The sequence below is a fragment of the Elaeis guineensis genome, chromosome 3 (assembly GCF_000442705.2).
Source record: "Elaeis guineensis isolate ETL-2024a chromosome 3, EG11, whole genome shotgun sequence".
In the NCBI taxonomy this organism is placed as follows: domain Eukaryota; kingdom Viridiplantae; phylum Streptophyta; class Magnoliopsida; order Arecales; family Arecaceae; genus Elaeis; species Elaeis guineensis.
Genome location: NC_025995.2, coordinates 94,040,084 through 94,065,726, shown reverse-complemented (window position 1 = coordinate 94,065,726; position 25,643 = coordinate 94,040,084). Strand labels below are relative to the sequence as shown.

The 25,643-nt window shown below is 35.0% G+C and overlaps 2 protein-coding genes across 5 annotated transcripts; both read left to right on the top strand.

Moving 5' to 3' along the window:
- The first annotated feature begins 598 nt into the window (after positions 1 to 598).
- On the top strand, positions 599 to 13,531 carry LOC105041963 (uncharacterized protein C23H3.12c). Of its 2 annotated transcripts, XM_029263599.2 has the most exons (9): positions 599 to 1,094; positions 1,184 to 1,248; positions 1,320 to 1,418; positions 3,025 to 3,063; positions 5,390 to 5,437; positions 5,539 to 5,608; positions 8,065 to 8,136; positions 9,453 to 9,611; positions 12,976 to 13,531. In XM_029263599.2, the coding sequence occupies exons 1-9, from the start codon at positions 903 to 905 to the stop codon at positions 13,117 to 13,119; spliced, it is 888 nt and encodes a 295-aa protein (XP_029119432.1). In that variant the 5' UTR covers positions 599 to 902; the 3' UTR covers positions 13,120 to 13,531. The 2 variants fall into 2 exon arrangements, with proteins under 2 accessions (XP_029119432.1, XP_010917341.1); XM_010919039.3 differs by lacking the exon at positions 3,025 to 3,063 and having other exon boundaries at positions 621 to 1,094; positions 12,976 to 13,528.
- Positions 13,532 to 14,917: 1,386 nt separating this feature from the next.
- On the top strand, positions 14,918 to 23,064 carry LOC105041964 (1-(5-phosphoribosyl)-5-[(5-phosphoribosylamino)methylideneamino] imidazole-4-carboxamide isomerase, chloroplastic). 3 transcript variants are annotated; one of them, XM_019849037.3, is made up of 8 exons: positions 14,918 to 15,379; positions 15,465 to 15,523; positions 15,608 to 15,812; positions 16,390 to 16,475; positions 16,946 to 17,083; positions 18,459 to 18,592; positions 22,022 to 22,183; positions 22,654 to 22,792. In XM_019849037.3, coding segments are annotated over exons 1-8 (909 nt in total). In that variant the 5' UTR covers positions 14,918 to 15,255; the 3' UTR covers positions 22,655 to 22,792. The 3 variants fall into 3 exon arrangements, with proteins under 3 accessions (XP_019704596.1, XP_010917344.1, XP_010917345.1); XM_010919042.4 differs by having other exon boundaries at positions 15,075 to 15,379; positions 22,022 to 22,070; positions 22,654 to 23,064; XM_010919043.4 differs by having other exon boundaries at positions 15,085 to 15,379; positions 16,946 to 17,047; positions 22,022 to 22,070; positions 22,654 to 23,064.
- Positions 23,065 to 25,643: the final 2,579 nt, after the last annotated feature.

The window sequence follows — 25,643 nt, the reverse complement described above, 5'->3', positions numbered from 1 at the left end:
GAGTAGTAGGTCAGGCACAACAACAGAACTTGATATTCTGCATGGAGAAGCTATTCTGCCTGATTTTGATAGGATCATGAAGGGTGATGCAGCTGATAGTTTGTTTCCAAGACACTATTAGCTTTCTCTATATTCTATGTTTTAAAATTTTAAACTACATTTTGTACCAAATTTGGAAAAAGAAAATAAAAGAAAAGAAATGGAGAGGTGAAACTGTTTGAGGTGTGAATTGGCTTACAGGAGGAGAGATGGTGGAATGAGAAAATTAGCTCTTTCTATTGTCAAGTCTTTGAGGCAGATTGATAATAATAAGGCCTTCTTTTTGACCATTGCTCAGGGTTAAGAATAGAAAAGCAGACCATGTTGGTATAATTTGCCTCTAGTGCTCAACAAAGACAAAGCAAGGAATTTTTCTCCCATTTTTACCCTCCTCATCTTATTAGCCAATCCATGCATCCAACTCCACCCAACAAGCAAAGCCATCATTTGCTCTTGCATCAATCCGCTTTCTATGCAGAGCCATCATTTGCTCTTGCCACAATTCGCCTTCTATTTCTTTCTCTTGGAATCCAGTGGTCAAAGTGGACATGAAACGCAATAAGGAAACATGTAAGGCATATCATCACAACCGTCTATCTTCCTGCATCAAGCGGTGCAATTCATTAATCAACGAACGAAAGATCCCCATGTGGCGGCAAAAACAAATAAATAAACAAATTCACCGGATTGCGATATTTTAAGCAACTTAATTTTTCGCCGCCTTCCTTCCAAATCCTCGTCGAGAAGGCTATAGGGCGGTGCTTCTGTTCTCTCCTAGGGTTTTTAGATTGCCAATTTCGCATCGTTGCGATCGGATCACCGGGATTTTGAAGTTTTCTTCGTATGATTGCTTCGCCGGAATCATGAGAGCTCGCCTGGTGGTATTCCCGGTCAAAGGGAGGAACTGGTGCTTCACCCGATCCCTGGACTCCGTCTCCGGCCCCGAATCCTCGTCGCCGTCTCCTGCATTGAAGGATCTCTGGAGAAAGATCTCCACCCATGGCCGTCCGGCGCAGGAGAAAGCTGAGATCGTCGCCGACTTCGTAGCAGATAAAGTCTGATTCTTGATCGATGAATTCGATGCTATTCGAGTTCCACAGGATTGATGGTATTGTTATTTCATTTCCTTTTTGATTGATTTCAGATGAATCGAGCTTGGATTGGTCTCGAGAAGGCTCCTGCTGGGACATTCAAGAGTAAAATCCACAGGTATGATCTTATTTCGTTTTTGTTCGATCGGAAAGAAATGGTTTACGGATGGAGATTTGGTTGCATTGCAGTCTGGGATTGCGGCTGTTGTCGCGAGTGAAGCCGTCTGAAATATTCTTGAAGTCAGTTACTAAGGACATTACCGAGGTTGAAATTACTTACCCCTCGAGGTAAGGATTCTCAAATTTTGTAGACCCGAAATTTGGCCTCCTGTTCGTCTCTTCTTCCCAGTATTCCAGGATCAGTTCTTTCTCATATGTGACGGATGATTTGTTTGTAAGAATGTTTAAGTGAGAGACTATCAAAATTGCTAAAAATTCTTTCTGATATGCGACTGGTGATATGTTTGTAAGAATGTTTCAGTGAGAGACTTGAAATTGCTTAAAGTTCAAATGCTAGGTGCATTTGCTGGCTAAAGCAACCTAGACCTGTTACAGCAATGGACAATCGTGCCATTGCTGCGCTGGTGCTTAAAACACATGTTATTTGTTTGCTAGAATGATTTATCATAGTGATAATGCATGCAAAGCAAAATATTTTTTTCAAGCAAAGAAAAACAGAACCAGTGAGAAGGATTTATCTAGTTCACCCTAAAGTTGGCAATGCCTGCCTCTAAAGATGCTAAGAAGATCCAGAGTGAAGCAAGTTAAATCTTCTATACATTTTCTTTTTCCCTTTGAATATTGGAACCTGTTCCATTGAAATAAATTAACTCTTTCCTTATCAAAGAGTACAAGGGGATGCAGAAGTTTGGAATAAATTATCAATTGTATGACTGATGTATGTGAACTTCTAAGAACTAGCTGGAGCAAAATTCCCTTTTTCTTCGCAAAATTGTAGCCATCTTATATCACTGGAGTTCTCTCATATTGCTACTTATCTCAATGCTTAGCTTGTCATTGAGGGTGTGTTTAGTGTTGCTTTTGCTTTGTAAGAAGAGAAGGAGAAGCTAGAAACTAGGTTTTTCTAGCGTTGTCAAAAAATGCTTTTCTGACTTTGCTACTTATATGAGTGTTTTCAGATAATATAACCAGATGCTTATTTTCTCTAGGAAGTGCATTCTTTCCTAGCAGTGATGCCTCTTCATTGGCTTTATATGCACCTTTTCTTCTTGCCCTCAGGCAGTCATTATATTTTTTTCATGAGAGATGTAACTTTCACATTAGCTAGTCTTTCTAGAATCTTCTACTGACACATAAATGCTTATGAAAACTTTATGAAATTTAGCTTCTGATGTAATATAAGTATGGATATAAAAACCTGATCTGGGTAAATGAGTCTGATTCTAAGTCAGAGTTGAGAGAGAGCTGGCAATGAGTCATTTTTCTTTTGGTGACCAACAACTACTCCCCTTTACTATATGGATTCTTTTATTTTTTTTTATCTTACCATCCTTTTGCTTTCAAATACCAATTTTATACCTCTGATTGTTAATACTGCGCCTATTGCCTTGAACTCACCATCCTCAAATGGCAAAGAGCCTTCAGGAATAACGATTTGATAAATTCTAGACCATGCTTGACTTGCTTAGTATCTGCAGAAGTCCATACGTTGGTCTTGGTAACTTCTCAAACCACATTATTTCATGTTAGAATTTTTGTAACTTTATAGGGTTTGAATATCGAATTTAGCCTGTACTAGGAGTCAAGCAAATGATGAACTCAAGTACATAACCCATGCTTGAGGATGATATCTTTTGAGGAATCTGCAATCTTTTATCTTGATATAGGTCTGATGGAATTAAATGATCAATTCAAATATTTAATTGTCTTGCAGCATTAAATATCAAAGCCAGTTTGAGCTCCTTTGCCAAAGGTATCTGTCTCCTAAAAGAACATGGTGTGTGTGTGTGCGTGTGTATATACATACACACACACATATATATATATATATATATATATATATATATATATATACACATATATATAGATACACATACACATACATATATATAGATACACATACACATACATATATATAGATACATATACACATATATATATATAGATACATACATATATATATATATATATATATATATATATATATATATATATATAGATACACATACACATACATATATATAGATACACATACACATACATATATATACATATACATATACACATATATATATATACATATACATATACACATATAGATATATATACATATACATATACATATATACATATATATATATATATATATACATATACATATACATATATATATATATATACATATATATATATATATACATATATATATATGAAGCGGAAAATTGTTGCCATCCTCTACATTCATGTCTGCTGTTAGCAATTTTATTATTACCATGCTTGAGTATAATCAGTCTCCTGCACTTTTACAAATTATCCACAATATTTACTCCTATTAATTGGCAAGTCAACCAATCGAACTACTAGTTGCAGCATAGAAGTTCTAAAAATTTTGCCATGGTTTGAGACTGACTTTTCATTTGTTATATTATACAATATACTTCCATGAGTTAAATTTAGATGGCTGTTGTTTGCTTCAATGTATCTCTCCCTAATCATAGTTCCGTTAGATGCAACACCTTGTGTTATCTGTATCTCTTTCGCTCTCATTTCCATAGATTGGATTAGGTAGGACTACCTAGGGATGGCTTACAATTGCTTGCAGGGGATCTTGCAGGTGGCACCAATAGAAAAATAAGTCAACCTATTATGTTTGCATGTTCACAGAAATCAGGGATAAACGATGTCTTCTAATAATTTGAATGAAACCAGTGGATTAAAAAATTCTATTTTGGTATGGATAATTTGTAATACAAGACTTGATAGAATCTAAACCATTCTTCACCTCTTCTGCTGCAATCAGTTTCCTGGATGCAAATATTTGCTAGTTTCGGGGTCAAAATATGTTCCCATGTTTATCGCGTGATTGGAGCTCTCCATCGCATTATTTCGTAAGCTGATTCTTTCACTTGTTATGACCTCCTTTGGAATGCAACAAGTGATCCTACAACGTGCTGGTTTCAGGATCAAAATACCTTTCCATTATTCTGATTGAGCTGTTGGAAGTTGAAACCCTCCATTGCTTGAGAACTTGATTTGCATTCCTTCGTCAGCCAATTTTTTCTCCCACGGCAACCTCACCATGCAACAGTCAATCCTCAGCCACTGCTGGTTCTGGACCGAAATACCTTCCCATCATTCTGATTGAGTGACTGGAGCCCTGCATTGTGTGAAAACTTGAGCTGCCTACTCCAAAGTCAATTCCTTCACCTGCTATGATCTCTTTTGTCTTGCAACTAGTGATCTTCAACCACTACTACATCAGTTGGGTTTTGACTTATCTACTTTGAATCAACTGCTTGAATATTTACTGCTGTCAGTCAACTTAGGTTACACTTCTAGCAGATCACCACAAGGTCATTGTCTATGTGCATGAACCACAACTTTATGTATTAAATAACATCTCCAACTCTAAAAGTATTAGTGAACTGGGGCTTGCTCTAGTATTCACATTGTTTTGCTCAGCAACCAGAGGTTTGTGGATGGCTCCCCCCCCCCCCTTCTCTCTCTCTCTCCGCCCTTTTCTCCTGCTCTCTCTAGGGGCAAAAAAAAAAAAAAAAAAAACTCTTAAAAATAGTGAGAAACTTTTACACTAGTGACTAGATTCAAAAGAGAAACAGTAAGTTGGTAATGTTGATTCATGCCTAAACTATTGGGGCTGAAGAGTAAATTCTTTACAGAGCAAAACTTATCAACTTCTATAGTGTTGAGTAAATCATCCAATTCCTCTTTCCTTTCTCGGACAACTCAAGTTAAATTTTGGGTGTAAGGAAACTTGTGCTTTGAATTCCAGATGGGTGAAATGAATATGGTGGATTTGCATTCAGCTGCCTTTGATTTTGAGAATTTCTTATGGGAGGCAAATTTTGTTTATTTTTCTACATTAGGAAGAGCAATGAGCGTTTTGAGACATCCTTGTTACTCCACTTGCATATCCTCGTTTTGCCAACATTTGAATATCCTATCCAACAACTAGTGTTCTTTATGGCACTTCTATTTTTCTTCTTTTAAATCATTTTCATTTTCTTTCAGTTTTAGACAGTCTTGTGACTCACATCTTATTTTTTCCCCAAAAACTGCAGTTTAAATCCTCGTCTAGTACGGCGAAGAGTACGACACATAGCTATGAGGTAATGGATTTATTATACGTTGACAATTTCCACATTTATTGAACACTTTACAGCTCACTTATACTCTCTTGCCTTTCTTTGTATAATAATTCTGGGGCCAGGGGAGCTGCAATTCACAAGAGATATTTTTATGGTTCAGTTGCCTTGCTTCCATTTACAACTGTTTTAGCTGTAAGTATATGAATAAGCATGGACCTCTGTGGTTTTGTCATTCTCTATCATATTTTGAAGTATCATGCGAATTCATGATAGTGTCAAGATATTATATAGGTTATGCTGTATATTTCATCATCATATTGTGGTTTTTGTTACCACAACCCTTCTTCTCATATTAATATATACTGTTAGACTTTTACAATCCATATGGTGCTTGAAGCTAAGAATGTTCAACTGACTGGATTATGATGTTAATCCATTTTCACAAGCATTTATGCATGTATTTGAGGATCTTCCCTTTGTCCTATCACCAGTAACTGTGGTATGGCATTTAGAATGTTTTACTATCCAATATACCAAGAGTTGGAACTTGGAAGAGTTACAATTTTTAACTTTTGAGAAATGTTATTGCTCAGGACCAATGGTGCGGAAATGGATTCCACAGGATCATAACTTCCCTAATGTTTTGTGCATAGAAATAATAAAAAAATGGGTGGATAATTATTTTCTAATCATTCTCACCTACTTCCTACATGGAATTTATAAGTTTGTAGTAGAAACCTATCTAGTTTAAAGGTAATTTTTGGGTCAAGCTTGTCTAAAATGTAGTCTGAGCAAAAGTTCAAATCCTTAAAGGTGCCAGTGGATCATAAAAAGAACAAAGATTTTAACCTACACTGCTAAAGCTAGTCGGGATATAAGCCTTCTGTCTGTATTCTTGATTTTTTTATGATTGTTTAGAATGTGTTATTTTTGTAATTTGTCATTTTCAGGGAACTTTCTTCTTTTCTTGGTTGTGGGCTTGCACGAGTCTGTTGGGGAATTTCTGTCTCTTGGAATTATAATCGGTGGAAGATTCCGATTATCAATGCAATAATAGAAAAAGATTAATCTCATGCTAAGCTTGTAAGTGTATGCTGATTATTTTGCAATTTGGAGAACAAAATGGTTAGTTTTAGGTAACACTTTTCATTACGGTAGAAAGTAAGAAACAGTAGCTATTGTTGTAATATTTAGATCCAAGTGAAACCCATTTGTGAAGAACCTAGATAAAAGTGGTTGTTAGTTGGGAACTAACTTGAAGATGAAGTGAGCCAATGTGAATCACTTGTGCTCATATTCATTGAACAGAGTTTGAATCTGTAGGTCAAATGAATCATTAATTGCATTCTGTTAACATCCCTATATATTTCATAAATATTTTCAAAGTAGTAAATGGTTGAGATGAGGTGATATCTATCTTGTCATTAAATAGAATTTGGAGTCTGTTCATATGAGAGGTATGAACATTAGAATTTGAAAGTTTCCACAGCAACAATCAGCGAAATGGAAAAGATGTACCTTTTCTCTATTCTTTCATGATTGTATTTCATATGGACTCTGCTAAATGAAGTTATTGTAACATGTTGTGTATCCTATTCTTTAAGATTTGTGCAAAAGCAGCATTGTAATTGGTGATCCTCACTAATTATTCAATGTCTGAATGCTTTGCCTTACAATTCTGCTATTCCCAAACAACAGTCAGTGCAAAATGTGCGTCTAAGATGACCCTCTCTTTCAAGGCTTGTAAACTGGTCTGATGAAGTTCATGTTTTGGGTAGTTTGACCACAACATATTTAAAAAATTTAATAGGAAAAGAAAATATGAGAAAAAGAAATATAAACAAGTCAAGAAAAAGGTAGACATCCTTTCAAAGCACAGCGTATTATTTGGAACCTGTATATCATTTTGGTGCCTTCATGTTTGAAACTCTGTGTGTGTGTGTGTATATATATATGAGTTACATGCATGCGTGTATTTTGTGTAGAAAGCTTACGTAAATATTTTAAAATATAAGGATTGATTATAAATTTTCCACACCATCTTAAGTAATATATCATTTTATTTTTTGATGAGAATTTTACACATAAAGTTCGAAACATCTTAGGTTGGAGCTATAGGGTGGCCAAGTTTGCTTCTAGACAGTCACAAAATTTTTCAAGTTTGATTGAGGAAAAATGCTTCGAAAAATTGGAGGAAATGGAGAAATGACAATAGATTATTCTGAATTGCCCATATGTACAATAAACTTGGCCTACAGCTAAGTTTTGAAATTCTGAAACCAACTCCAGTTTCAGATCGGTTCCTACCAAATCTGGAAGCTTAAAGAGTTTTAGTTAAGTTTCATACTGAAGTTCAAATGATGCTATTCATGGTAGCATCACTTTATATGGCTTCACCCATGACCCTCAAGGAGAGTCCCTTCTTGAGGTGTGAGGTGTGAAAGAGCCTTAACTATGTCTGTTTGAACACTGGATTTCCCCTTTAGGCCTTTTTTATCTAGTAGTAGTTTTTATTGTTAATATCTGAATGTTCCTTTACTTATCATACAGCAGACACAAACATAAGCTCAACTATTTCTAGTAAAATGCAATGGTAAATGGTTGTGTTTCTGTTTCTAATTTCATATAATCATTTTCATTCTTTCTAGGTCTTACCATTGCCAAACATACCTTTTTTCTGGATCTTGTTCCGTGCATATTCTCATTGGAGAGCTCTCAAGGTACCAAGAACACTCTGGTTAATTAGAGATAGTGGAAAGTAAACTTGCATATATTTATGTTTTGTTTTTATAATGAAGCATGGTTGTTACTGCAACCTGTTATGCAACTTCTCTGTTCTTTGATATATCTTTGTTTACTTTAGAAGGCCTGAAATCTGTAGTTATTGTTGTTTTTTTGCTATTTAATGTAACAACTTACTTATGTCTTATGTTAGCAACCTGCTGTTTTCGGGGTTGTTTGACAGTCTGGATGAGATCAGAGTGTTATTGCATTACTTGGTAACAAGTGTTTAATATCTTTTCAAGTCCAACTATTCTTTGTTATTCATGTGCAATGGCCTTAACTAATATACATTAAGAGAGATGTTTTGTTATTTTCGTTGGGTAATGTCACATACTTGAGTGACAACTATCCCCTTATTTTTCTGAGATATCATATTTTATTTTCCTTGGTCTGTTAGATTGAGCTTTTGATAAAGCAACTGCTGAACATGCATGATAACCCGGTAGGAAGGATATGATAGTGTGGCTGGAATATTGAGTTGTGTAGAAGGCATCAAAACTTTCAGATAGTGGACACTCTTTTTTTAAGGTTGGCTATCTTAGTTATCGTTGGGTTATGTTGCTTACGGATCAACTAAAAAGAAAAAAAAAAAAAAAGAGGGGAAAAAAGAACCTGAAGCTGTTATTTATTTGTAGCTGGCTGAAGGAAAGTCGCCAGGGATTTTGAAGTTTTCTGTCTTTGGAATATATTTGGTTGCTATATATAAAGGAACCATGTAACGTCCTTACGTGAAAGAAATATTGCTTTAGGTGATAGCATTGCCCTTCCTCATGTTCATTGATATGTCAATGAGATGGCAGAAAAGTTTCTGCCAGAGAGCAGATTGAGCATGATAAAAGGCATGGACCACCCGTACTATTGCCAAAGGACTTGAGCATAATAAATCTTGTTCATGCTTTTGCATCTATTTCTTCTTATCAAAGCAATAAATTCCCTAAGGAAGAAATGTACACTTCAATTGACACTTTGTCATGTTGGAGACTTGGTATTGGCTTTGAGATAATAAAAACTGCAGCCTTTGGCATTGTTACAATTTCATCAATATGTATCTTGGCATTTATGTAACCCCATTAACACAACCATTGTTGTTCCTTTCCAATATTTCATTGTTCTTATCTGCTCTTAATTATTGCAAACTTTTCCACTAGTTTGTTTGTTGCTCTGTCTCTCATTCGTGTTCGTGTCTTGGTCTCTTCTTGGCACCATTTACTTTCTCTGTTATTCTTTTCTTATGGTTGTTTCATCTTTTCAGGGAAGTGAGAGGCTTCTATTATTAGTTTCAGACTGTTCAAGATCATGGAATTTGCTTAGGGGCAGTGGGAAGGAAAATGGGTCTATGGAAGATTCCAATCATAGTCCAGACAATGGGCGTTCCAATCATAGTCCAGACAGTGCACCTGAGTCTCCATGGGTGAGCATGCCCTTTTCATTTCATATTCATCAATTCAACCTTTCTCTCTCTTGCTAATAAACTGAGTCAAAGTGATTGTTTGAAGAAGCTTATGGAAGAATGATACTTCTTTCATTCCTGAGTGCCAATGTTTGGTCTTCCTTAGGAACTGTTTCATCCTTCGGCAATTGTCTTTCCAACTTTTCATTCAGTTTTTAATTGTTGAAAATATTTGGATTTATGAATTCATAGTTTTCCATCTGCCTGCCCTTTTCATTTCATATTCATCAATTCAGCCTTTCCCTCTCTTGCTAATAAACTAAGAACCGAGTCGAAGTGATTGTTTGAAGAAGCTTATGGAAGAACGATACTTCTTTCATTCCTGAGTGCCAATTTCTGGACTTCCTTAGGAACTGTTTCATCCCCTTTTTTTTTTTTTGGCAATTGTCTTTCCAACTTTTCATTCAGTTTTTAATTGTCGAAAATATTTGGATTTATGAATTCATAGTTTTCCATCTGTGGATTGATGGGGAATGAGAAATTTGCAAATTGGGTCATTTTGGACTTTAGTTTATCTGACAATTATGTGGCTACAAAGAAAGGGTAGGTAATTGGCACCATGTGCCATGCAAGAAAAATTAGTTTGCAGAGCTTATTTTTCTTTACTTTGACCTAAGTAGCTAGAAATCAGATTATACCCAAGACCTTAATGTTATGAAACTATCTGATTACTCGTTGAGATACATATGGCCCAGAAGTTACTCAGACATCAAAAAAAAAAAAAAAAGGAACGTTAACCTGGGGAATGTTATAGTTGTGCTGCCACCTTAACCAAAATCTCAGTCAAGGTTTGTAGTTGTTTATTTACTTGGTTATGGAGTCTCTAGGTAGTTTAACCAACCTTTTGAATTTGTTGATTGCATGACATTTTAGCAAGATTTTGGAGAATAAAACAGCAGTATATAGCAACATTGTAAGGACATCACTAAAGTCCGAGAGCCTCACCACACATGCTCCATCATGTTAATCTAATATAAACAAATCTTATAATTTCAAATTTTCCCATAAATGTATGCTCTATTTAAAAAGCAAATTTTGCAAAAACAGCTCACTTTTTTTCATTGTAGCAGCTCCAGGCTATTTTTTTTCACAGGGGTTGCTCAGTTTTAAAATTTTTGGTCACCTTTGCTCCTTTCGTTGGTGGATGCAAGCAACCAGCATGTTTGATGCTCATGAGTAACAATGAAATTAAAGAGAAAACAACCAAAAGAGAGGGAGAGGGGGTTACCAAACCCACGTTCGTTCTCTCTCTCCCTCTGGAATTCCCTGCATCTAGGGACTCAAGAATCCTAATTTTGAGAAATTTTATTTATTTATTTTTTATTTCATCCTCTCTCCTTCCATGTTAATAGTATAGAAGGACACTCAAGTGATATGTTTAGGCAGCCATGAATATAGCTATATTTATAACGCATGCTTTAAGCTACTTTTACATTTTTCAGAACAATATTCTAGTTCTAAAACTTGGGGCCACATTTGCCCCTTTTGTTAATTCATACACTCCTGCTATGTTCGAGTAGCGAATATACATATCTTGATAGTGCATGCACATGCTTTTTATACTGAAGACACTTAATTGTTGAGAATGCAATCCATGTTCATGGTCTAGTGCATCAGTGGAATCAGGGGCAAAAGCATCCAAAACTCCCACAATTGGTCTTGTCAGTGGCATGCTTGGTTAGCCTTGAATGCGCTAAAAGTCATTTTTAGAAAATGAACTTTCAACCACTTTGAATCACTTGACTGTGAAAGTGGAATCTATTACTCACTTTGAGGCCTAAAGTTGCTATTAGCCATTTTGAATGGAAATGGCCAAAAGTGACTGTGACTCCCAAGCGAGCTAAAGTCACTTTCAAATGGCCATTGAAGCTTGGGTTATTATGTTGTAATAATGATTACTAACAGTATCTTTATAATTTTAATATATTATTATGTTACAATATAGAAGTATCTTTTGTATGTTACATTATAATATTATTTATTATAGATTTGCTATTAACAATTACTATTAATTGTATAATTAGTATTTATTTTTATTTTCATATTGTTATATTATAGTAAGATCATTAATGATATCATTACATTATATTCTTATAATATATTACTAGTTTAAAATATAAGAACATTTTGTTAGTGTATTATATTATATAATTATAATATTATAATTGTTTAATTATTATCAATTATCACATGATTATTATTTAAAATTAATTATTGATATTAGTTATTATATTTATTTTAACAATAATTACCACTAGAACTGTTATTACCCTTACTTACACATCGAGAAAATAACTAATAATAAAATAACATTGTTTTATTCAGTCAGCACATGATTATATTCACATGTGATAAAATAAATAATATTATTTAAATATCTATAAAATAAAAGCAAAACAAAAATATTCAACACATGCTAGAAATTATTATTTTTTTTTCAATCTTATAACCAAGCACCGAAAGGAATAACTGAACTTCAGTAACTTTCATCATGCCAACAAACTGAACAGGAAAAGTGCCCCTCTTTTTTTTTGGTACAAATGGGTGCTCACACCGATCTAACATGGGTGTACCCCAAAAGGTTAAAAAATAAAATATTCTACAAGGCTCGGGGGCAGGTCTGACCTTGAAGCCAGATCCAGTCGCCTGTATGCTCAGTCACATAGGAGGTGGTCCAATCAGCGGCGTTGTTCGTCTCCCGAAAGACATACTAAGTAGAAACTTTTAGAAAGTAGCAAGTGCCCAAAAGTCACTTTTACTTTACTCACGTAACAAAACATGTCCTAAAGAGAAGTGACCTAAATCTACAAGATCAAAAATAGGCTGGACCTTTTCCTTATGATTCCCTTCTAAAATTATTATTCAGTTATATTTTATTAATTCCTTTCAGTTCACTGTCTGTCATATTTAAAGATTCAAAAGAAGTTCTGTAGCTTTATTAAGTAAAGAATTCTCATATAACAAAATTTTATGGGGTTATTTGTATAATCAAAGAACCAAACTTTATGTTATTTGCAATGCACCTAATTTATGTTAAAACACACAAACACATGCGCGCATATGACATAGCCAGTGTTTGGGAATCTTAAACCGTATATCTTTGTTGAATGCACTTCTTTTTTAAAGAAACGTGAAATATGGAAACAGCACGCATATGAGCTTACATGGCATTTATGCTGTCTCCTCGATATAAAATTTCTGAAAAAAACACAATATTGAATTTTATTGTTGATTTTACTTTGGTTCTTTTATTTTAACAAGATGTAATTCCGTTAGCTCTTATCCATCTCCCTCTTTTGATTAAATATGTTCTTGCTTGCAAAAGGTTTTAAAGCCCTCTGATGACCTCGAGAGACTTGTTCAGAGAGATACAGAGGATGGTTGTGTCAGTTGTTGCACAATCTCCAGCATCAGCAAGGAATATGACCTAAACAAGAAGGATATATTAAAGTTCAAGGATTTCCAGTAGTTTGTTTCTCGGACACACTGTAGCTGAATACAAGTTTTAGCCTAGATGTTGAGTTGCCCAACACCTATTTCATCAGACCAAGCCAAAGATGAGATGGGAGCAAGAGAGTTGGCATAGAGCATGCATGTGCAGGGACAAGCTCAGTGATGTTTTTTTTTTTTTTGATTACATGAAAATGTTCATCATAGTTGTAAGAACAAACAAGACATTTACTTTTTTTTTTTACTTGATTTTTCTATTTGTTCATAATTTTTGGTTTAGAAACTATTGGGAGGTTCTGCAAAATGTTTTCTTCTTGTAATAAGTTCTCTTCTAGAACATTTTACTCGGGAAGTGATTAAATTTCATAATCACTTTGTAAATAATAAGCATAACTTTTTTGCTTGTGGCATTTAACGGTTAATACCAGGTAATCCTTTTGATTGAGGTGAAAGTTGAAACAACCAATGAATATTGGCACTCCGTGGACTTGCAGAGTGCTGCCTTGTGGTTACCATGGAAAAACACGTGATGATATATAAATTACATCATATGGTTTTGAGATACTGCAGCTACGACATGCAAGTATCAATTTCAGATGTGTTGTTGCACTTTTTTTTTTTTTTTTTTTTTTTGGAACCGCTGGAGAGGCTATTTTGATTGAAATTCAAGGGTACATAAAAAAAAATTTTTTTGATACAAATAGATGGTCACATCAATTTGGTGCAAGAGCAGTCCAAAAGATTAAGAAACAAAAAATTCTGCAAATTTAATGGGTAGTCTTCTTTCTGTCTCTAAATTCAATCGTCAGAGTGGTCAACAATAAAAATTGCCACCTAATCTGTGCAGTATTAGTCTCTCTATAAATATGTTGGACTCTGACTGCAAACAATTATAACATATCAAATTTAAATTTCATGAAATACCTGATAATTTTTCCAAAGAAATTGTTGCACTGTTGAAAAAATTATGGCATAACAAATTCAAATTTCATGAAATACCATCTCTATGATAATTTCTCCAAAGAAAAATTGATGGAAGTGATCATTTATTTATTTATTTATTTAAATGTTCACAGGCACGTTAATTCATCCGGCCAATAACAGCTCTCTTTCTCAGAACTGACTGAATATTTCTATCGGAACAGAAGAGACATTTGCTTCCTTATAGAGAACTGTATCATTTATTTTCACATGCTATTCCGTTTTGCCAACAAAAAGTATATTCCATTTTGAAGCCTTCAGAATTAATTGGTTATCGTTACTAATTTCTCACAGTGAAACTTTGGCCTTGTATTTGATTACGTTTATGCTTGAGGTGTAAAAGTAAAGAGGACCTTTTCTGCAAAATCTCGTACTCAAGTATAGGAGGGTTCTAAGGTTTAGAGTCGGGCCAATGATGTTCCCATACAGCTAGGAGTCACTTTTATCCATGATATAATGTAAAAAAACTATAAAAAAAAATTAAGGTGGATTCTGACCTGAACTTGACTAAATTAGGCTAGGTATAGTAATAAATCTTTTAAACCCAATTATCCAATTGAACGATCAAGTCATACCTAGATTTTAGTTAAGCAATCTTTTCAATATATTTTGAATAACAACAAAAATTACTATATAATTAGTTAATATGGTCTTCTATCAACTTTAAAGATGTATCTAATAATGCAAACTCGAGTGTCACGGTGTTACCCCATCCGCAAATTGCCAAATTCTGAAATAAGAATCCCCATTGACGACAGCACTCACCCTTATGTTAACTCAGGCGCGCACCGGCATCTTCTCAAGTTCTGGGGAAGGGCTTTCAATCCCCTATCCACAACCCGCCACCCCACCCTGATCACTCCCGACCGCATCCCCATCTCCACCACACCCGAATCTGAACCCGAACCCGAACCCAAACCCAAAGATGCTAGCTATCAATCGGGTCCGATAATCGAATCGTAGAGTCGCAGCAAGCTCGCGTCCTGGCCGCTGGGCAAGGTTTCGGGATGGACACCCCAACCGACCCGTTTATGGGACTCTCAAGAGGAAGCTAAAACCCTGCCCCCGTTGGACTCCTCTCCCTCGCCTTCTTCCCATCCGACTCCTCCTGAGCTCAAACTCTGGTCGTTTTCGAATCTCTCTTTCGCGATTCAGAGCTCCGAGTTAATTCCCCATGGGAACCCGCACGCTTCCCAACCTCAGATCACCCCTCTCCTCTCCTACTCCACCGGCGTCATCCCCTCTAAGAAACCACCGATGGAGGATCTCTCCATTCCCCTCCTCAACACGGCCTTCAAGTACCTAATTCTCTCTCTCTCTCTCTCTGTGTGCGCGTGTGTGTGTGACGGCATTTGAAATATTTCATCGTCTTTCCACTCGCAGGACCTGTCCGCCCAATCGAATGCGCCGTCCGCTTCCGCCCCTGCATCGACATCCACAAGGTTTTCCTCATCTGCTTTCGCTGCTTGTCCCGTTGATCATCTTTGACCCGCTTATCGTGACGACAAGGTTGGACTGGTCATCAGGGGAAGGTGAAGCAAATAGTTGGGTCCACCCTTCGAGACTCGACGGATGATGCCTCCTTGATAACCAATTTCGAATCCGACAAGTCACCGGCTGAATTCGCGAGCTTGTACAAGCAGGACGGGCTGACGGGTGGTCATGTCATAATGCTCGGCGCCGATGCTGCAAGCCAATCTGCAGCCAGACAAGCGTTGCGAGCTTATCCCGGTAACTTGCTCTTAAAGTTGAGATGTTTTGTCCTCATGTTCAATTTGTTTAGCCATCTTTTTTTTTTCTCATTGATCACGAGGGATCGCTGAGTGTATGTCGAATGTCTCACTTCTGACAAGATTGTTATCTGTTGCTTTGTTATACACCTTATTTGTTAAATAATGTCAAATTGATCCATGTACCCTTGTAGTAATACAGCTTAATCTGATTAATTGTTGATCTTCTGTTAAGTGTTATAGAGATGGTCATCACTCTCCGGTTGTTGTCTTTTTCTTTTTTTTTTTTTTTCTTTGCTTTTTGTCCTTTCTTATCTTCAAGTTTCCAGGGAATTCAAGGTAAAATTGATGGTTTATGTCCTCTCTTGCTATAAAGTATACAACTGAATCCAACAAACAGAACTACTTGCTCAGGGGAGCCATTAATGGCTATTTCTCATGTATATATGTTTTTGTCTAGTTTCTATTAAAATGTGAAAGTGTAATGTTGCTGGGTTTAGTATGTGTCTGGAATAGTTTGGAACTTACATATTCTCCTCTACCATTTTCGTTCTCACTGTGAGATATTGTAACTTTAGGTGGTTTGCAAGTTGGAGGTGGGATCAACTGGGAGAATGCCATGAGTTATCTTGAAGAAGGGGCTAGTCATGTGATTGTAACATCGGTATATTGTTTATGTAACTTTGACATCAGCATCATTTTCATCTACCTTATCTGTTGTATCTCCTTTTCTTCTTCTTTGAGACCATCAATCTTAATTTCTAGGATTGCACCAACCTAGGGTTCATAGAAACAGTACCTCATCAAATTATATTCCTGTCATGTGGTTTAATCACATTAAAGGAAAAGAAAAACCTCGTTTGTGTTTCAATCTTTATCGTTTGTGTAACATATATACCGATCAAAATTAAACAAATTTGGAAAAATGGATCTTGACACCCTGACTCCGAGCGAATAAATTAGAACATGGAGCCTCTTGATATGGAACGATATGTTCCTTGAATTTTTGTACTGGTTTCCACTGTTCATCCACATATCATGAGTTGATGTATCATTAATAATATGTTTTGACATTGAATTGGATGTTCTTTTCAAAATATGTTAATATGACATTGTCTATTGTCTATGTTGCAGTATGTTTTCAGTGATGGACAAATGGACCTTGAACGGCTTAAACATCTTGTTCATATGATTGGAAAGCAAAGGCTCATCTTGGATCTTAGTTGTAGAAAGAAGGTAACATACGAGAGTTACATTTGGAACATTATACTGGTAATGGATTTTATCCCTTTGTTATTCATTACCCTTTTTATTTTGCATGTATAAATCATTTGAACTTGTTGGTATAAATTTAATAGTAAGCTGTGTGGTCCATCAGTTGCATCTAGAACTTGCCTTTTGCAAGGTTTTTAACTTTAACTTTGTTTCTTATCTTTCTTGTTTGGATGGGGCACCATATGGTCAAGTGTAAAGCTGCAGATGAGGGTCCCTAAACTCTGAGATTTCATGATCTGAAGTCAGTTCTCCTTTTTGTGTTGTCAATTTCTTCTGCTTCAATTGACCATGCCCCCAATGATCACTTCCATGCACCATCATTTGCTTGCTTTATCATTGCATATACATCATTCTTCATGTAGAGCTTCTATTAGTGAGGCTGATGGTAGGTGTTCATAGAATTAAAATGTCATCTTTGATGGTTTCTTGTTACATAGACACCAAAATTAAATGATGTGTTGTTTTTCAACCAAGTTCCATCTAGTTCATGAAGTTATTTTCTGAATATGGTTCATGCTTTAACTAAATGGACGCTTTCTGAAGCAAAATTGACTCTTTGGATAAAATAATTAGGAACAAAAAGAACAGGGTAAATCAGGAAAAATAGTAAAGAGACTCATAACACTAATTATTATACGAAATGTGTCATCTGACTGGTGCATTAGGTAGCAATTTGTATTTCCTTCTGATAATGCATCAGATCATTTTTATTCCTTATTTGATCGTATCAGAAAGGAACTTTGGGATTGCTAAATCACAAACAAAATAAATGTATAAAGCAACGGAACCATCATAGTATTTTTTTTCTTACCCCTATGAAAGGAAGGGTGGTAAATGGTCATTCAATGATTTGGATCGGATGGATTCTATTTCTTTCTTCAATAGAATAAAAGAGAAGAAAAAGAAAAAGTAAATTCCATTGTACAGCCGTATGCACAAAAGATGCTTGTATGGTTGTACAATTCTATTTTTTTTCTTATATTTTTTGATCCCTTACTTTAGCCCAATCATGCAAGATAGAAAACCCTTCATGATGTTATATCAATATCTTCAGGGTTATGAATCACCAACTTGCTAGTTCTTTTTAGTACTGAAAAGATAGTCTTGTTATTGTGTTCATGCTTCGAAAATTGTCACTTTTCTTCACAATTATTTGTGGCACTCATGAGGAGTAGCTCATAGAAATTGATCTTTTCTTTCTATTTATTGTTTTATAGTCTTGTCACGCTCCTAATACCTGTCATGAGAAGGCTAAAAAGAATTTCTTTTAGCAGAAATGCTTCCATTATAAACAACTAGTTATGAGCACGTTTAATGGTAATTCTTTTTCCAGAATGAATACCTTTAATTGCTGCATGTCTCTGCTGTGCAGAATGGGAAGTATGCTATTGTCACTGATAGATGGCAAAAATTCAGCGATATGTTTCTAGATGAGCAGACTTTGGAATTTCTTGCTACCTATGCAGATGAATTTTTAGTTCATGGAGTTGATGTTGAGGGAAAAAGGTGATTCTCTCCTCCTTTTTTCTCCTTTGTGTCTTTTTCTTAACATGAAGTTATTTATTTGTTCGGGGTAGAATTTTTTTGTTAAATGGCTTTTGCTCTTGATGACTCTTATTATGCAATGATTTGTCTGGGGACTGTTAGGTAAAAAGCCAGAGTACTTATTTAGATGTTGTCATTTCTGAAGATAGTACGATGTGCCTAACCTTGTTAACACAATTCTCAATATTTTAAAAAGACTGCAGACAGCTGATGGGTGGCAAGGAGATTCCTAGCATCTAGCCAGCAAGAACTCAGGCGGTCAAAGATAATAAAATATATTGGAGAAACCTAAATAAATAATTATAGTTTGACAAATTAAAAGATATTATATCAGCAGGAGGTATCAACTTGGCAACATTTAATATTAATACAAGAATCAATTCATTTTCCATTGTCCAATGTAATGCAAAACATTCAGGCGGGTGCCTCGTGGGATGTCTAGGTAGCCAAAATGTCCAACTTTTAGACCATTAACAGTTCCTCAAAGAATGGTCTTGAAGGTTGTTTTTCATTTGGTTGCTTTGAACACTTGTTTTTCTCCAATACTACACTGATCAAGGGCTGTATGTGCTGGCCTCTCTTTACTTCAATCAAGGTTTCTGTATGTATATTTTAGGTCTTGGATCTGTCCACCTAGACATTCAATTTTAGTTGCACAGGGCCCATCTGCAATAGCTTTCAATCAATTTCATGAAACTTACTGGTTTATTAATGTACTCATTTTTTAGCTCTGTTCTTCTAACATTAACCCAATGCTGACCTCAGCATTCTTATCTCTATTATGTAAACATAATGATTGTACCCTTGTATAGCTCAACATTTTGGCCATACAGCATATATGCTGTCATTTGAACTTAATGTTTTCATATCAATTAGTGTAACCATTGTCTCATTTCTATTTCTTTTCCCAAAAAAAATCACTTTTTCCAATTCTTTTTTATTTCAATTTAGTTCCTTTTGGTCGTAATATTTCCTTAAGATAATTTAGCATCCACATGTTCTTGTCTGGTCAGTGAAAAAATATGTGATTTTAGGCATGATGGGAACCATGGAGCCTGATGCAGATTACTTGTAAATGCATGTATTCAAGTTTAAAGAGATTTGACTTCTTGAGGTTGATCATTCATGTCAGTGGAGTCAAGAGTCACCAGTCTCTCCACAACCAGTTTCACATGCATTTTTATTTTCTCATTCACCTGTTTGATGTTTTCTTTGCAACTCTCTACTACGTCATCCTTCTTTCAAGCCCAAGATTTTACTCTTTTAGAAGATCAACATATGCTCTGTTCAAAAGGAACTGATAGTGCCTTTTTTCATTTCATTATGCTATGACTCTCTTCCATTGCTTAATATATGCCTGCATTTGTGTGTGTGAGAAAACCAGTGTGATTTTGCATTCGCTTCCTTTTAGGATCAGTACAATACAGGGGTAATAATTGGAAATATTGCTTATTTCAAAATGTTGTTGAAAAGGCTGCCTAGCAAAACCAACTTAGCTGCTTGCATAAAATGTCATACTTCTTACGGTATTCCATTTGGTCCCTGTACTTCTCACCTTTTTTTGTTTTTTCAATGATTAGCTTTCTTCATCTTGGTCATCCAAAGTGACCTGTGAACTTCATTTGCTTTCTACTTTTTTTTTTCTTAAACTACTTTTGCCACAAATTCCTCTTCAGTATGTCTTGGAAATATCCTCTTGACTGGAACTGGCATGAGGCATTGGAATTATATGGTGCCCATGCTAAAACAGTAGTGGTAGCATTTTTTTTAATTTTCATCACTTTCGCTCGATACTGATTGTCCTCATCATTATTGAATTGAGGTAATCCATCTTGCTTATTTGTCTTTACCTCATTATTAATTATTCTTTTCCACAAAACTAGCATACAACCTCTTAAAATAACATGAACAGCCATACTTTTAGATTTTCTTACTACCGTTCACATCTTATTATGCTCTTCAGTATTGAAACCTTATGTGTTTCCTTTGTATTTGTGCCAGATTGCCAGTTCCTTTAATTCATTGCTTTGCAACCTCAGCATATTACTATTGGTTTCTTATACATGTCTATCTAGAGTTTTGAAAAACTTCTGGCTCAACTTTGAATACAAATACAATTTTTTTCATCTAAGTCCACATCATGTATGGTACCTGTAGGAACTTGTATGTTTTTGACCCCTAACAAGTGCCTCCTTTTTCCTCCTTAAATGCCAGCACATATTCTTGAGCTTCTTTTTGTCTCTTTCTTTCATCATTTTTTTCTTTTTCTTAATTGCTCCGAGTTTATGTATGGATAGGTAAACTGCTATTTTGCAAATTATTTTGTCTCTTTTTTCTTTTTGGGCTACTAATTTGCAGTCGTCATGAGGATTATGACAAACTCCCTAGTCAGCATCTTAAGCTATCAATAGCAATAGCAATGCCAATTGCATGCTTCAATTTTTTACTTTGAGAAGTATGTATCTAACTTAAATGTACCCTGCACTCTACCATTAAGACCTCTCAAGCCTCAGATGTTGACCACAAGAGAAGCATCAGAATTCAGATATCAAATCTGATTGTTCCTTAGAATCATCAGGAAGGTCATTGGCATATCACAAGCAGACTTGGCACCATAGGCATCATTAACTGTGCAATTTCCTTCTTGCACTCGAGAGGCCTTTATTGAGGAATTCTGGTCACCAATTACCCATGCATTCTCCTCATAAGAAGCTTCTTGAGAGTCATTCTTCTCTTCTGATGGAGATGGTGATTCAAGGGAGCTATTTTTTGATCTTTCATTTTGCTTTTTATCTAGTGAAAAGGCTCTCTGAAATCTCATCTTTTGTTGGGGAAAGGAACAAGTTCAGGACATAAAATGTGCCCTCTCTTTTCTCTGGTATCTTCTGTACTGTTCTGGGTGTGCTGTTCTTAGATGTACTGGTGCACCAGTTATATCCCTTTTTTCTAGTAGGACCTGCACTTTTGCACAAATCTAGATTGGCAATATTAAAACCTAGTAAGATATCTAGCACAAAAATTGGTGTTATCATCATTTGGCATTTTATGTTGGCTGGGTGACTTCTTATTTCACATTACTCAATATAAATTGTAAAAATTCACACATAGGGAACACCAAACTAGTAGCTTAAATGAGCTAGTACTAGTTTCAGGTTGAAATCTTCATTTTTTTTACTTATATTAATAATCCTTGTTTTCATTCATTCTTTGAATCACCATTAAAACTGTTCATTTCTTTATCTAAACCTGTCATAGACTTGAGTTTGTAAAGATCATCTAACTCTGTGATTGGCAGTCACCTATGTAAGTTAAAATTGGGCTGTCGAGATTCCCTTGAAATATATTACATAGGTCTTTTTTCCTAATTTACCATGTTGTGTCTTATTGCAGGCTAGGAATTGATGAGGAGCTGGTGGCACTGCTTGGGTGTCACTCACTGGTATGCGACACTTCATCTGTTCATCATGTTATTATTATGTTCTCCATATTTATTGTTGGACTTTGTTTGGAGAACAAAACAGTTTGCTCCTTGAGGAGCCATCAGATGCATTGGTACGAGCAAAGGCTATTCTTTAAATTTCTTAATCACAAGACATACTCTCTTGAACCAACAATCAATTTTCTATGCAAAAATTTGATAACTTGCATATCGTTTTTGCAAATGGAGCTGTTATCTTGGAACATATCATGTAGAGATGACTAAACAACAAGTGAGATGAAATTGGTTTTCATAGACAGCTCTTACTGCCAAACTCAGTTTTCATGTGGATTAGCTGGATGCCAATTTAGTAGAAGTCTCGACAACCTTCATTGCAAAAATAGTTGTTCAATCTACTAGAAGTTAGGGTGAGGTAGTTTAAGTTCCAAGCTATTGCATGAGAGTGACTCTGATATAGTATATGGCCAGGGGTGCATCTGATTGATAGCCATTTATGATGTCTTAGATTCATCCGTTCATATGTAGTTTTATCTTTGAACCTGTAAGTTGGGCATAATAGAAATGTATTATCTTGCTCCCTCAGATTCCAGTAACTTATGCTGGTGGGGTCACAACAATAGCTGACCTAGAGAGGATAAAGACAGCAGGCAAGGAACGTGTGGATGTAACAGTTGGAAGTGCTCTAGATATATTTGGAGGTGATCTGGCATATAAAGAGGTTGTAGCTTGGCATGACAAGCAAGTAATGATCAACTGGTGACTTTCTGGAGATGGAATGGAGGATTAGTTGCTGGTGAACTTTATTGTCCACAAGAATTTTATGATTTTTCTTGTGGTGGATAAATTGTTATCTATAGTTCTGTGATGTAAGCTGTTCCATAAAACATCCTATATTATTCTAATGTCCACCTCTGTAAGTCTGTAAAACTTGAGTTATTTGGGACATGGGCAATTCAAAAGTGGCCAATGCAATAATCCTTATTCTTGTGGAACTCATCTTGCTTGTGACTTTTATCAGCACAAATGGATATCAAATGGATAAATTTACAGTCTAGTGCTTATATCCAATGTTAATGTAAATTCTAGATATGCATATTGGAACTCTTAGCACACTTCTTGACACAGATTTCAGGTGCTGGATATTTTTCTATTTGTTGAAGTTTGATCATCACTGGTATTGTTGCAACTAACTGGAAGAAACCTTCTTAGGATGGACGTTGCAGCTTTGAACTTGCATCATCTGGCATTGTAGATGCTCATGCTGTTGAAGGAAAAGTTGAGACTAGAATATTAACACTGGGTTCATCTCTTTTTTATGAATATCTCAAGAAAGAAAAAAATTCTAGCAAATATGAGTGCACGTGTCAATTGGAAAGAGAGTAAATTAGATGAGCCATTAATTGTTCTTCTTTATTTATATAAATAAATAGAGTAAAATCTACTATATATAAATGTCTTTCAAGATGATTTATCCCCCAAGCAACACCACCATGGGCTCCAGTTGGATTCTGAGTGCGACTGCACGGAATGCTTTCTTTTTGTTTCCTAGAAACCTACAATGTGAACTGCGGCTTGCCCGATGGTTGGTAACCTGAGGCCTGGAATTTATTTAGGAGAAACTAAGGACATATGGAGAACGGAAGTAGAACAATATCCCTTTTTTTTTTTTTTGATAAGAGAACAACATCATTTCAATTACTAAGTTTCACTCTGGGAAACCTATCCATATTGGGGGGCTAGATGCTTGGAGGAATCCACGTTAACCATTTTCCTATTTTTTTGGATACTTTTCCTTAGCATAGGTTTAGTATTTTTGCTGTATAAAATAGACGGAAGAAAAGTGTATCAAGCAAAACAGGGAGTATATTTAGCAAATTACTCCAAAGATTCCAAAAGTGATGAAATAGAGAATAAATGAGACGTACAAACTTGGTATTATGAAATTAATCAAATGAGCCGTTTATGAAGCTACCAAATGGTGTGATCAACTTTTTCTGAAAATGACAAAATCTTTGAGAATTAGTTCAGTTTCATAGAGAGACGGTCAATAATGAAGTCAATCTTCTTAGACATCTAATTCAAAAGTACGAAGGAAAGAGATGTTCCAGAAATAATCTTTTATTTTCCTAAACAAAACCAATAATGGTATGCCATGAAAGATAATTTGGAGTGCTGTAGAAAAATGAAACATCACATAGATAATACTTTGGATTATTTAGTACATGCTAACTAATGTTATCTAAAAAAAATTAAGCATAAGTATTAATGCTTATCGATGTCTCTCTTACCCTCTATTTGGTACGAAGGATAGATTAAAGAAAAGATAGATGACGGAAAGGATGAATAGATTTTCTATTCTTTCTCTTATATGTTTGGTGAAATATGGAAGAATGGATGAAAATAATTTCCTCATCTGTTTGGTATAGAAAGAATGAGAAGAAGAATAGATGATATTTTTATAACATTTTACAAAACTATCCTTTGATAAAAAATATTAGTATTATCAATTTATAATACTTATTTGTACTAAAGAAGTAAAGAATTTATAAAGTTATAATCTTTATAATCTATAATTATATTAAAAATTATATAGATATTTAATTTAATATAGATTTCATAAATTAATTATTAATAAATTAATTATATAAATAACTAACTAATTTATAATTTAATTTAAACAGTTAATTAATATTATACAAATAGTTAATTAAAAATAATAAATATTAATAGAGAAATAGAAAATAATCTAATTATTTAATTATCATTATGAAAATTAAATATTAAAATTAAAATAATAACTATTAAAATTTAATAGTATATAATTAATAGTATACATAAATAATATTGATAAAAAAGTAAAGAAGTATTATATTTTTATCAAAAAAATTAATAAGAGATAATTTTATCAATATTAAAGTCCATTCTTTCAATGCTTTATCCATCCTTCTTTCATCCTTCCAATTTGGAAGGATGCAAAATAGTGGGCCAGGATGGATGGACAATCCATCTTTTTCATCTATTCTTTCTGTAATTTTTTAAACTAAACGGTAAATGGAAGCCATCTATCTTTCCAATTCTATCCATCCATCTTCTCATGACTCCAACCAAACACAGCATTAGGGAGAGGACCCTTGAGAAAAATCTCTCCTATCCTTTTATTGAGCTCTTTGCTAGCACATCTCTTCAAACTCTGCTTACTAAGCCTCGGATAAAGACAGGTTGAAGCTAGATCTAAGAGGATTGAGGTGGATCTAAAGGGATTGTGGTGGATCTAAGGTAGACCCAGCGATAAATTAGATAATCAAGAGAAGAGATGCCTTTATTTTGGTAGAGTTCTTCCCCGCCTTTTTCATTTGTCCTATTAACTTTCTAGCCTGGACCTAAGAAAGGGTAGGAGATCAAAGAGATGGCCAAAAGAAAGAATTAGTCAAAAAGAAAAAAGAAAAATCCAAATCCCTATCCTTGGGGGTGTGCTTATGGGTGCAGAGAATTTGAATGGATAGTGGCAGAGAACTTGAATGGATGATTACGGATAAAAATTCTAGAGATTTCTAATGATCTTGGGGTTTAAAA

What these genes read in the sequence shown, in the direction of transcription:
- LOC105041963 (XM_029263599.2), top strand. Translation starts at nt 903, where the DNA reads ATGAGAGCTCGCCTGGTGGTATTCCCGGTCAAAGGGAGGAACTGGTGC. An exon ending in TTTGAGCTCCTTTGCCAAAG is followed by an intron (nt 3,064 to 5,389) that starts GTATCTGTCTCC and finishes CAAAAACTGCAG; the next exon opens with TTTAAATCCTCGTCTAGTAC. An exon ending in CTCATTGGAGAGCTCTCAAG is followed by an intron (nt 8,137 to 9,452) that starts GTACCAAGAACA and finishes TCATCTTTTCAG; the next exon opens with GGAAGTGAGAGGCTTCTATT.
- LOC105041964 (XM_010919042.4), top strand. Translation starts at nt 15,256, where the DNA reads ATGGGAACCCGCACGCTTCCCAACCTCAGATCACCCCTCTCCTCTCCT. An exon ending in CTCCTCAACACGGCCTTCAA is followed by an intron (nt 15,380 to 15,464) that starts GTACCTAATTCT and finishes TTCCACTCGCAG; the next exon opens with GACCTGTCCGCCCAATCGAA. An exon ending in ACATTTGGAACATTATACTG is followed by an intron (nt 17,084 to 18,458) that starts GTAATGGATTTT and finishes TCTGCTGTGCAG; the next exon opens with AATGGGAAGTATGCTATTGT.